Here is a 13,000-nt window from a genome sequence, read left to right on the forward strand (position 1 = left end):
TTGTGCTTACCATGCACGAGGCCCCAGCAGGCCAGGAGAGTCACCCCTGCTCAGGCCATCATGACACTGAGACCCCAGGCTTCCCGCTCGCTATGGGTTGCCCACGTCACCACCTCCACTTGCTCTGTGGACACTCTTTCCTCCAGAACTCTTTGAGGATCTTGTGAATATTTGATAGGTCAGATCACCTTTCACGCTGCAAACCTCTAAGTGACGTGAAAGGGCACTTGGAGTCTCCTCAACATGTCTCTATGAGTCACTGAGTAAGAGCTTCCGGGACTTCTGGCATTTTCGTGCAGGGGGTTCTTCCCCACCACCCCTGGCCCTGAGGCCTCTAGTCCCAGGGTCAACAGTTATCTCTGGTCAGGGGCCCTTGCCCTGCAGGGTGCTGCAGACACAACCCCCCAGCCCTGGGGATCTGGGCTGCTCTCCGGCCCTGCAGCTGCCCCTGCTTACTCCGGCAATGGCAGACTGGGGCTGTCCCCTCTCTGCATGTGGTGGCCGTGCTCCTCCAGAGTCCATCCCTATGTGGGCACTTGCCCCGCTGGGTCTGGCTCCTGGGAGCTGGTCCCCATTCCCCTCTGCTTCCTGTCCCAGGTTCAGTGCAAAAAGACCTCAGTGGCCAGCTCATGACCAGATGCTTCTTGCCACCAACAGGACTGGATAGGGTCTTAGCTGAGAATAAAGTTATGCTTGAGTATAACTTTGCATGACATCTAAAATTACTGTGTGCTTTGAGTTTGTCCCGGTCACACTGAAAGCCACACTTAGGATGAGGGAAGCCCGTGTCACTCACAAGAAGCAGTCGATCGGCTCACCTGGGAAAGGGGCAGACGGTGAGCAATCCTGCACTCTCACTGAAAGCAAAGACGGTTCCTTTTTCATGGTTTTTGCTTCAAAAGAATGTACAGTGCACAGACCGACTCGGCTGGTCTACGGCTTGCACATCTTAACTGAGCCTGCCTTTTCTTAGCTTCTCCTGTCCTTCATTCCTTGAGGTCTCCAAGCTCATGTAGGACTACAAAGCAGTTCCCAGATGACTTAGAAACCGTGCAAAGTGTGTGAGCCCCGGTGATTGGGTGCTGACGAGCTGGTGATAGCTGGGTACACTCAGCAGGCTCCACGGCTTCTGTCTTCACACCACAGGCACAAGCTACCCAGGAGGCCTGCATCCCCAAGACCCTCTCCTCTATGTGGGGTTTCCACCCCGCAGGTTCGGGGATCTGTTGGGGCCTGGGAACATGTGTCCTGCAGACAAGAGAGCAAGAGTGTGGGTGGGTGTGATGTCCATGGTGCACACGTGTGCAGAAAGGCGTGCTTACACCTGTGCATGTGTGGTTGTGTCCTAGACCAGGTGTGTGTGCAATCCCCGTGCGTGGGTGATGTGCACGGTTGGCTGTTGACATGGACGCCCAGTCCACTGGCTGCCTCTCTGGAGACGGCTCTGCACACCAAGGGAGAAGCATCGGGCCCTCCCCTGCTGCGGGGCTGCCGCGGGGCTGCCGAGGGGAGTCCACAGCTGGTCCCAGCTGCAGGCTGGGCGAGGCCTTGATCTGTAGCCCTTGCTGGAGGCGTTTGGACCTGTCTTCTGAGGCACAGGCCCAGCTCCCAGGCAGCTCTGAGCCCTTGCCACACAGCAAGGCCTGCCTTCCCGTGCCCAGGTGTGACCCTGCGCTGCACGTCCCCTCACAGAGCTCCACGCCCAAGTGGCCATGCACACACAGGGCCGTTCCATGCCATTTCCCTAACCCTAACTTAAGTGAGGAAGGGTCACAAATGACCCCACCTGTACGCCAGCAGTGCACACCCAGTGCACACCCAGCACAGTACCAGGTGTGCACAGACGGAAGGCTGGACACCGTGTAAAATGCAAACCCCAGAGCAGACCCCAAAATGGGCCTGGCGCAGGAGACTGGTGTGAGGAGGGGCACGTGGGACGGGCGGTGGGGGGCCGGAGCGGTCGGGAGGGGAGCTGACGCCACGGACCCCTGCGGGTCCTGTGAGACCCTCCTCAACACCTCCCTCTCCATCTGAATGGCCTCAGGGTCGCCCGGGGAGCATGGGCTCCCGCCGCGCTGTGGATGGTCGGTCCGGGCAGGCCCCACCACTGCGAGGGTGCTGCAAGGGCGCTCCGAGGGCGCTCCGAGGGCTCCGGGACGCTACCACAGGGCGGATTGCTGGCAGGCTGCCGGGCGGGGTGGGGACCTGGGGAGGCAACGAGGCAGCTCTCCATCCTCCGCGACTCGGCGGCAGCCCTTCAGCAGATGCTCCCTCCTTGGAACCAGGAATGATACCCACACGGTATGGGTGGCCCGAGCTGCAGGACACAGGGAGTCCAAACTCAGGGCCAAACCTGGGTCTTACCTGACGCCACCCAGCGTTTCTTGTGGCTGAAGGTTGAGTCAGGACAGGTCAACTGGCCGCCTCGAAGGAGGGTGGGCTCTGGAAAGCCACTGTCCTCACCCACCAGGCTCACAGGCTGCAGGGCAGAAGATGAGCGCCCACCAGCCAGATCAGCACCCTGTCAGCATTCTGGGGAGCGTGTCCCTCCCAGCTCCCAGGGGACAGAGGTGACCCTCTCCGAGAGCTCCAGGACGTCCACACCTCCCACCCATGCCATCAGCTCTGAACCCGCTCGCCTGATGAGCACATGGCTTAACCACACGACCACACGTGACAAGCAGCCACGTTTATGCTGTGGCACCCACACAAGGCATCTAGATTCCTCCTGGATAAGTACCAGAAGGACAGAAGACGGATGAAGTACCCACATCCAGTGCCACCACTGACCCTACCTGAAGGAGGCGCCCTGTAAGGCTGGCTCCTGCACCTGGTGGGAGTCTGTGTCCCCGAGCGTGTGGACACACACAGTGGAAAGGTAGTGAAGCCTGCTGCAGTCTCGTCCTTGGCAGGCTCCTTCTCTGCCTCCTGCCAAGCCTGCAGCAGAGTGTCCAGGGCTGGGGAGGCCACGGTCACCTCCGGCTCTTGAAGAGTGTTAAACATGACCATCTATGTTATGTTTATATCTTATTCAAAATATAAAATATGTTAAACAAATATCCTTTTTGATATACTTTTCAGGGTAACATAATTGGGGATTTTTTTCTAATATTTTCAACAAATATTATGAAATAGATCTGCTACCACCATGCTGGAAACTGTTTTTACCTATACTTTCAGTCAAGCTGAGGAAGTAATTAGAAAGACTTTTTTTAAAATCTGCATTGCTGATTAGGTCAGATGATTAGTTTATCCACATACCTGCATAATTCCACTCTAATTTTATTAAATATGGAATAGGAATATCCACTCTAATTCACCTCCATTAGTCTTTGCACATCTAAGCCCATTTATAAAGGCCTAATTCTCTGGGGTGCTTATTTGGGGGCAATATAAAAGTTACCTGGGCACCCAGAACAACAACAAAATTTTACTTCCTTGAGTAGAACAGGAGATGACCTATTAACTTTCAGAATTTACCTTGGAGATTAAATGGGATCCATTTTGTGAAAACCAGCTCCTCCTGGTTTTCAGGAGCTCAGAAACCCATGCATGCACATGGGTGCTAATGCAAGCCATGCGTGGCACTTGGCGCCTGTTGATGCCAACCAGAAGCAAAGTGTGGAGCGCTCACAACTGTCCAGGGACACTCACTTCACATTTGCAAGATTTAAGAATCCAGGGTCGTGTAAAGTGCAACCCACTGTCCTGTGACCACTTGCCAGTGACTCCGTATGCTGTGCAGCTCTGGATCCACCCACGGGCTCCCTTGGGTTGGCCTTGTGCTTGCCTCCCCGTCTTCTCGGGCGACCCAATGGCACCACAGTGGCACCGCCATGGGGAGACGTCTTGGTGACCTGGAAGAAGCACAGCCTGAGGAGCACCCCAAGGAGGGCTGGAAATTGGCCGTGAGATGCCACTGGACATTGGACTTCCCACGGGCCCACGGAGCACTCTGCTCAGTTCCACATCAGCAAGCCTCTTCCGCGGGGCATGCTGGAAGCCCTGCTGCCGACCTGCCCAGAGCTCCCGAAACTGGTCACCTCGGACACTGGTCAGAAGCTGGTCACATCGGACACTGGTCAGAAGTTGTTCACATCGGACACAGGTCAGAAGCTGGCTACATCGGACACTGGTCAGAAGCTGGTCACATTGGACACTGGTCAGGACCTGGTCACATTGGACACTGGTCAGAAGCTGGCTACATTGGACTCAGGTCAGAACCTGGTCACATCGGACACTGGTCAGAAGCTGGTCACATTGGACTCAGGTCAGAACCTGGTCACATTGGACACAGGTCAGAAACTGATCACATCGGACACAGGTCAGAAGCTGTTCACATCAGACACTGGTCAGAAGCTGGTCACATCAGACACTGGTCAGAAGCTGGTCACTTTGGACACAGGTCAGAAGCTGGTCACATCGGACACTGGTCAGAAGCTGGTCACTTTGGACACAGGTCAGAAGCTGGTCACATCGGACACTGGTCAGAAGCTGGTCACTTTGGACACAGGTCAGAAGCTGGTCACTTTGGACACAGGTCAGAAGCTGGTCACATCGGACACTGGTCAGAAGCTGGTCACTTTGGACACAGGTCAGAAGCTGGTCACATCAGACACAGGTCAGAAGCTGGTCACTTTGGACACAGGTCAGAAGCTGGTCACATCGGACACTGGTCAGAAGCTGGTCACTTTGGACACAGGTCAGAAGCTGGTCACATCAGACACAGGTCAGAAGCTGGTCACTTTGGACACAGGTCAGAAGCTGGTCACATCGGACACTGGTCAGAAGCTGGTCACTTTGGACACAGGTCAGAAGCTGGTCACATCAGACACAGGTCAGAAGCTGGTCACATCGGTCACAGGTCCGAGTGCACACTCTCCTTTTTTTATCAGCCATGTGTAGCTAAACACGTATGACAACGTGTTATCAGCCCGATCTTCAGAGAATCTGTCAGAGGAGACACAAGTGCTAGGTGACGCGGCTTCGTCCAGAACCTTAGAACATGAAACAGGCGGGAAGTCCTGGGCTGTGGCTCCGCCCTCCTCCGTGGGCTGAGTGCTCCGAGGTTAGAGATGCACGTCGAGTCCATCCACCTCGCCTCTCTGGATCTCTTGGCCATGCACAGCAGGTTGGAGGCATGGGATCCAGCGGCCAGTGCCAGTCACATGTTCACGCTGACCCGCTGAGTTCACGCCTCCTTCCGCCCCTTCTGCAGGCTCCACGCCACTGGTCCTGACCACCCTCATCCCTGAGCAGGCCCCACTATTCTCCTGTCTCTTCTTCCCCTGGCCCTCAGGACACGACCTTAAAACCTCTCACTTTTCGTTGAGCTTAAATCAAATGGTCCGTGTGGGAAACTTGATATGGACTGAAGTGTGTCACCCCAAATATGGCCGAAGCCATTTTGTGTCACAAAAATGTGACTGAAGTCCTCGCCTTAGCATGAGGTGTTTGGAGATGAGGTCTTTGGGGAGAGCAGGTTTAGAGGAGGTGAGGAGGATGGGCCTCTGCTGTGTGTCTTCACCATGTGAGGGACAGACAGTGAACCGTGCACAGGCCAGGAGGCGAGGCTCAGCAGAGCCCACCACCATGGCACCCTGGCCTCGGACCTCCAGGCCCAGACCAGGAGGAAATGAACCCCAGTTTCTTAAGTGCCCATTGTGTGGCATAAGAACAAGATGGCGGCACTTATATAAAAATAATTATGACATCGATAGACTGTGTGTCCTGTGGATTAAAGACGGGGCGAACATCATATCATGCTGATTCTGTTCAGCTGATAAGAGGCAAAAATTGACATGTGGGTATTTCTGCATCTGCCTAAAGAAAAGTTAAATACTGTGACATATGAGTATCTTATTTTACTATTTTAATTCAAAAGTTGATTTTTAAGGAAACATCAACAAAAAGAATGTGTAGCTGTGTTCAAACAGTCAACATGCATCTGGATGCATTCACATGTCAAGAACCAGTTCACAATTCTTGTAGGAAACATTTGTATCTGTGTCTGCTTCATAATTTTCCCTACAACTGGGGCAGCACCAGGAATAACAGAGACCAGGTGTTTGCCGTTCGGTGGCCAACCACGCGCCTTCCAGGACCCTGGCTCTGGACAGTGGCAGATCCCACCCCTCTGTTCTGTCAGTCTGGAGATTGGGAACCCTCTCAAGAGCTTCAGCCCCACAGAATATACACCTCATTTGGGAATCAGGGGACATAGGTGTGTCTTCTCTGCTTTTGGATGGAATGGAAATGGAAGTTGGTTTCAAAGGAGGGTATCCATCAGCCCTGCGCCTATTGCCCCTGGAGCACAGAGCGTGTGTTTGCTGTTTATTTTGTATTATTTCGTATTTGTCAGTATTGTCCACGTCGGTAGGGGATATACTAGAAGAGCCGGACACAGCAGTCAGTCATGAAAGGGGAGCTTTTACATCAGGCGACTTCACAATCCTGCAGAAGGAGAGAGAGGAGGAGAGAGAGGAGGAGAGAGAGGAGGAGAGAGAGGAGGAGTCCATTGGCAAGTGTGGGTGGCCTTCGTGAGAAAGAAGGTGTCTTTCCCAGGATAGGAAAACAAGTGGCTGACAAGAGAGTCGTGTGCCGGTGAGAGTGTCACCAATGACACTGCCACATACGGACCCTGGGACATCCACTCATCCAACCCTCCAACCACCAGACCCGCATCTGTAGGCCAAGGACAGTTTTCTGAGTGCCTCTCTCACACGGGCCTTGCTGGCAGCTGTGCTGGCAGCTCCTACGAGCAAAATGTGAAAAATGTCATTGTCCTCAGCAGTGGAGGATCCCAGAAAAGGACAAGCAAATGAACCAGTGGAAGCGGGTCTTGCTCTGTGAGAAAGAGGAAGATGCTGTGGCCCGGACACAGAGCGAGCCCCCAGGAGCTGCTCCCCGGAGGTAGTGGCTTCAAGGGCCTAGTGGCTGCTCCGTGGAGTCCAGAGGGAACAGCAGACTCAGACCTGATGATGGGGAGGAAGTCCCTGCGGTGCGTCCTCAGACGGGCCGTGCCGGGCTGCTTCGGCACGGACCAGAGACTGCTCTGGATTTGAGCCAAAGGACTCTCACGGAGCTGGTGTGGGGCTCTCTGGAGGGAGCCGCTCACCCTGCAGCCCGAGCACAAGGAGGGCAGAGGAAAGGCAGGCGCGGTGGGGCTTTCTGTGAGCTCCCCACGCTGCAGAACAGATGCTGAGAACAAGGAGCTTCTTGAGGCCCAGAGGGGTGGAAATGGTCAGCCTTCCACATACACACATGAGAGCTGACCAGCTCTGGGAATGCTGGAAGGGCCCAGAAACCAGGCTGCAGCTGCCCACCGTGCCAGGAAGACCCCTCAGGAAGGCAGGACTCCCACCTAGGGCTGCAGGACCTGTCCACCGCTGCACTGCCCCAGGTCCTACTCCAGGCCCAGGCCCAGCAGCTGAACTTGCTGCTCAGGAGAACCTTCTGGGGCAGGGTTCCAGGGTCAGGAGCCTGTCGGGAAGGGGCACCCAGAATCCCCATGCCCAGGAGTGAGGGGTCTTGGGGTGCAGCCTGGAAGAGGACAAGGAGCAGCCTCAGGTCTGTGAGACAGGAGGAGAAGGAGCACCTGGCTCCAGAGGTGGGTGGTGAGCTGCCTACCAGGGTCCTGGAAAGCAGGGCGACCAAATCAGGTGTGGTGGGAGGAGGGCAAGCCGGGCCAGAAAAAGGCGTGGAACCCTCCTGGAGGAAAGAGAAGCCTGAAGACAGAATGAAGACAGGAGCTGCAGACGGCCACTTCTGTCCCTTCAAAGTGAGGTTCTAGATTCACAGTAAAACTAATGGATATGATTTTCAATTTTTTTGATGCATGGCTCTTTGGACAGGGGTAGGACAGAGGAAAAGGATACGTGGTCTCTCTGTTTTTTGCCTGACAAGGCTCACAGAGGAGGACATTCCCAAAGCGACCGCCAGGGGACAAGCCCCAGGGCTCTCTGTGTGGAGGAACCAGGCATGGTGGTGGGCACACAGGGTGGGTCTGGGCTGGTTGGCACTGCATGTGTTCCTGATGGCAGGTCATCTCCAAGCAGCCCTGATCTGGAAGGAGGCAAGCTGAGCGGGCAGCAGGACCTGGGGAGCTGGTGTGGGCCTCGGCAAGGGCCCCTGTGCCTCTGGGGGGGCTAAAGCCGGCGAGCACAGGGCACTATAAGGAGGAGCTTCTCAGCGGCAGCACACACTGCTGCTCCCGGTGGAGAGGGAGCTGGCCACTGGAGGTCAGTGGGAAGCACTGCGGCACCCGTGGCCTTCTGGGGAGACCTGGGGCCCTCGTGCTCCCTGCGGGGAGGATGGGCCAGTGGCTTTGAGAAGCTGGAGGGTGCTGAGCCCTCCCCTGGAGCCTGGCCTATCATCCTGGGAGGGGTGGAGTGCTTCTCCAGCAGGACACAGGCACCCAGGGGTGACACGCTGCTCACAGTCACAAACGCTGGGCAGGCCGAGGGCTGGTACCCTCCCAGGCCAGCTGAGCCACACCAGCGATGTGGCCCAGCCCCCACCTCCTTCATGGAAACGCATCGTCCGTTGGACCAACAGCAGTCCAGACGCATGGATGGGGCCCGGGGTGGGCCACCTCGCCGGGCCGGGAACAGAGAAAATGTTTCAGAGAAGGAACTTCTATGTCGGCCAAAGGGAAAGAAAGACTGGGACCACGTCCAGTATTCTTTGTAAACTCAGGAATATTGGCAGTGAGCCTTGGAAGCTGAAAGAGGTGGCCAGAGGAGATGAGTGGTGGCCAGGTCCACCTCCATCAGCACACACGGTCTGACAGAGAAAACTCCCAACAGAAGGCTCTGTAATTATTGGACATGCGTCTGACTTATGAGCAAGTAAGAGTGCTCAGGGACATTGGTCTGTGGGGCTTTCCAGCACCCGGAGGTGGCCTGCTGGGACTGTCAAAGGTCTTCCTTCCCAGGCCTTATTTACAGGAATGATTTTCCTTTTAATAGTCAAGTCGCATTTCACTGACAATACGGAACACAGACTCCATGTCTTACTCTGCAAAGAGGAAGCCTGGGGCTGCTCAGCATACACACAAAATCAGTTCTTTGGCATGTCCTTCAGGTATGGAAGTCTCAAGGCCCTGAGAAACGGCCAAAGCGCCAAGCGGCTCTCCTGGTCACAATCAGAATGGGAGTAGAGAAAAGAGCTTTTACCGACTGAGATGATGGAAGCAGACTGGTTGAGGGAAATAGCCTCCTTTAATCACAGTGGGGGGTCTTCCTTGCCGTGAGCTGAAAGGCGTCAACACTTCCTTGGTAAACCTGAGATTTGACCCGTGACCCTTGAGACCGCCTGTCCAAGTCTGCTCTTTCTCCCCTCCCTGTGGCAGAACCCGTCCAGCTCCTCCTCCACCATGTCTGTGGCTCTCTTCCTCCTGCTCCCTTTCCCCCTGGGAAAAATTTCCACGACTGAGCACCACTGTGCAGGCTGTTAAAAGGCCACTACTCTCTGACCTGGGAGGGCATTCCAGGGTGGAAGGGCCTCAACCAGGAGGGAGAGGCTCCAGGAGCAGGCGAGAGCATTAAGAAGCCACAGCAGATACCAGAGAAACATGGGGAGAGGTGGGCGCTGCAAGTGAACGCCACCCTCCAGGTTTCTGGCTGTGTGACTCTCAATGCCCTGGCTTTCATCAGAACAAGGGAGCCTTTCCTGTGGTCCCCGTATTTCCTGGCACAGGAGGGTACCAGGTGGGCTGCTCCCCTCCTGAGCCTGGACTCCCCTGGAGCTGACAGATCCCGCACACTTTGGTGGCAGGCCCTGAGCATCCACCTGCCACAGGGCCTCCCTGGTGCCTGGCAGCACCCCTGAGCTGCGGAGGGGGAACGTGGGAGGACAGGCCAGGGATCAAGGTGGAGTCCCTGCCATGGCCTCCGCTCAGCATACACCCTCACACTCAGGAGGTATGAACTTGGTGTTCAGAAAGAAAAGACTCAAGGCAGTTTGATCACCTGTTTTATTTTAATCTATGAAAAATGATTAATTTCGAAGTTCAGCAATATAAAAGAGTATCCAGAAGCAAGGAGGCTCATCGCTGTTTCTTAGACCACGTTGCAAGCGTTGAGCTGGCTCGGGACCCAGGCTTGTTCTTTACCTTTGCAGTTTTAATGAGCACAGGCCTCGCGAGGCCTCCACACACTCTCAGGGTCTTGACTGCACCGGACACGGGTGGGCAAGCCACGAGGGCCTCTCCAACAGAAGTCGGATCTGGCTGGCCTCACACCTCCTGCTTCAGGCTGGGTCTGAGGGTGGCAGCTGTCCATGGGGCCAGGGGATGGCTGGGTGCTCACAGTGGGCACTCAGTTGCTGGCCCTCCTGTCCAGCACCCTCAGGTGGACTCCCATTGGCCAGGCCCCTGCCTGGAGGCTTCAGCAGTGTGAGGAGCGGGGCGCCTGCAGTCTTTCTTGGGGCCAAGTCCACACCCTGCCCACGCCTGAGCCGATATGCCTTCCCTGGGAGAATGTTGGTCATTGATCATGGGCAGCTTTCCCTTCCAGGGGCCCTCGGGACAGAGAAGCAGGCTGGCAGGAGCAGGCCAATCACCAGCACTGGGTCCACTTCTGAAGGAGGGCCCCTCTCGGCTGCCCGCCTAGACTCAAGGGCAAGACTTCTCTGAACCCAGGACAAAGTCACACAGAGGCTTGAAAGGGGAGGTGAAGACAGCTGAGTGCTCTCCCCGGGCGCCCAGCCATTACTGCGGTCCTTCCTGGTTACCTGGCTCGTGGTGTGCGAGAGGCCTCTGGAAAGCAAAGTCACACAAACCAACAGGGTCCCGAGAGACAGCCAGTCCGAGCACAGTAATGCAAGACCTGCAAACTCCCAGTACAGCGGAACTTCTACGGAGCCCCAGCCAGGGACAAGAGCGCGGAGCGGCAGAGGGCCCAGAGGGTGCAGGGCAACGTGGGCAGAGCAGGAGCTCCGCGCCTCCAGACTCCTCTCCACCAGGCCCAGGCGTCCAGGGTGGAGGGCACGCGTACAGCGCGAGTACTTTTCCAGAGCCAGCCTCCCGTTTCACAGGTCCAGTCTGTTTAAATATCTCATTTCTACAAAGTGATTTACATTTAAAGTACAAAGTGCAAATACTATGTGTGTCTGCTGTTGAATTGCTCTTTGGTGAGGGAGATTCCCACATGTCTGGAAGCCGCCGTGGAAGGTCCGCTGCTCATCCTTGCTTCCTGGGCTGGAAGAGAGGAGAGGGAGAGACGTGAAGAGGGCGCAGGTGCCTCTGCGGACAAAGACCTGCCTCTGGGAGAGAGATGACTGGCCACGGGACGGGAGGGCGGTTAAAGCAGCACAGGGAGGGAAGAGTGGACGTGGGGCGGGTGAGAGCGTCCTGGACGGCCAGCACCCCTGCCCTTCCTGAGACAACCAGAAGGCCCAGGAAACGTCAGTCGAGAAAACTCACATCGACTTCAGGTATTTTGAGTGAACTCTACCTTCATGTTCTGCAGACTTTCTGTTCCCTTCCATTCATTACACAGACACGGTTTTATAATCTAATTTATGCTTCAACGAGGATAAAGGTGCAGTTGCTTTTTAAATTTTCCTTTTCATCTTTTCAAAAAATGCACCTTAAAAAGTGTTTTGGGGGCTGGGGAGATAGCTCAGCTGGTAGAGTGCTTGCCTTGCAAGCACAAGGCCCTGAGTTCGATCCCCAGTACCACAAAAAAAAAAAAAAAAAAAAAAAAAAAAAAAAGTGTTTTGGTGTGGGTCTCTCCCTCCATCAGCACCAGACTTTCTATTAAGGTAACTGAGGAGCAGGGAAGCAGGAGGCCTGGACTGTCTCCAAGGCAGGGATCCCTACAGGATCAGGTCCATCCCGTCTTCTGTCGAATTATCTAGGATTATTAAACTTTAAGTCTAGGCACCTTCTGGGTTGGCTTATGTTCCCCTTGATAAAGATTTGAGGGGGAGATGAGATGAGAGAACTGAACTACACCGAGCCGAGGACAGGTTTGCTTGACTAGTCATCAGTAACGACAGCCATCAGAGAGAACTGCTGAGGGGGCATGCTCTGTGGCTGCTTCCTACATCAGCCGCAGCTCCGACACACCAAGGGAGTTGGCATTGTGATTGAACATTAGCTCTGTGCGTCCGCCATCACCCTGCCTTGATGCCTTGCCTCTGGTGACCCACCAAGTGATGGGCTTTGGTGGCGGGTACCACTCTATTCCTCAAAGACGTACCGATGGACTTCAGCTATGGCGTCACCAGCAAGGGCCAGCCCTTACTGCCAGGATGGTGCCTGCACAAGACCAGCCAGGCTACCCCTTCAGGGACAAGGAAAACTAGGGACGCTGCTCTGGCTGCTTCCCCTGGGACAGAGCTGAAGAGTGAGGCTGCTGTTGTCTAATGAAGACCATCCTGGGGAGCCTGGGGGCTCAGCCGGACACCTGCTTTCTCAACAGCCTGGTTCCCAAGTGGTGTGCATTGGGATTTAAAGTTAAAACCATAAACATTTGCTGAACAAATCACGAGCATTTCCTGAAGAAACCATTTTAAATGACAACCAAGATGTGTGTCTGGAGGTCTCCACTTACAACCCAGGGCGAGCCCAGAGGCTGGCTGAGGGTGCCCTGCTGGCATCGGGCAGGGGCAACAGCGCAGGGGAGAGACTCGCCTGGCTTCCAGGGAGGGACAAGTGTCTGCTGGAAAATGGCCTCTGTGCAGGCTGTGGCCCGGGTGCTGGAGAGACACCCGATGGCAGCCTTTAACTGCACCATCCATGTGCAAATCAGAAACACAGAACATGCTTATAAACACACAGGCAGGAAGTCGGGAACCCCTCTGGGGGCCAGCGCCCGCAGCCTCAGACTCTCCAGGGGAAAGGCGCATGACGTGAATGCGAGTCTCCTCACCCACCCACTGCTTAAATGCAAGAGACGGACTTCAAGCACCCAGACAACAGCTTAAAAAAGTCACCTCCACTCAACGCGACTCAGAAATCATCCTTAAAATACTTAAATTTCAAATGATAAAA

The 13,000-nt window shown here is 55.3% G+C and overlaps 1 protein-coding gene across 2 annotated transcripts in view; it reads right to left on the reverse strand.

The window, feature by feature from the left end:
• Positions 1-9,964: 9,964 nt before the first annotated feature.
• Positions 9,965-13,000, reverse strand: part of Smoc2 (SPARC related modular calcium binding 2) — a 164,484-nt gene continuing 161,448 nt past the window's right edge. For both annotated transcript variants that reach the window (XM_047558715.1, XM_047558717.1), the window contains exon 13: positions 9,965-11,200. In XM_047558715.1, the coding sequence (XP_047414671.1) occupies positions 11,183-11,200 (18 nt within the window). In that variant the 3' untranslated portion in view covers positions 9,965-11,182. The remainder of the gene's footprint in view (positions 11,201-13,000) is intronic.

The sequence above is a fragment of the Sciurus carolinensis genome, chromosome 7, assembly GCF_902686445.1.
Source record: "Sciurus carolinensis chromosome 7, mSciCar1.2, whole genome shotgun sequence".
NCBI lineage: Eukaryota > Metazoa > Chordata > Mammalia > Rodentia > Sciuridae > Sciurus > Sciurus carolinensis.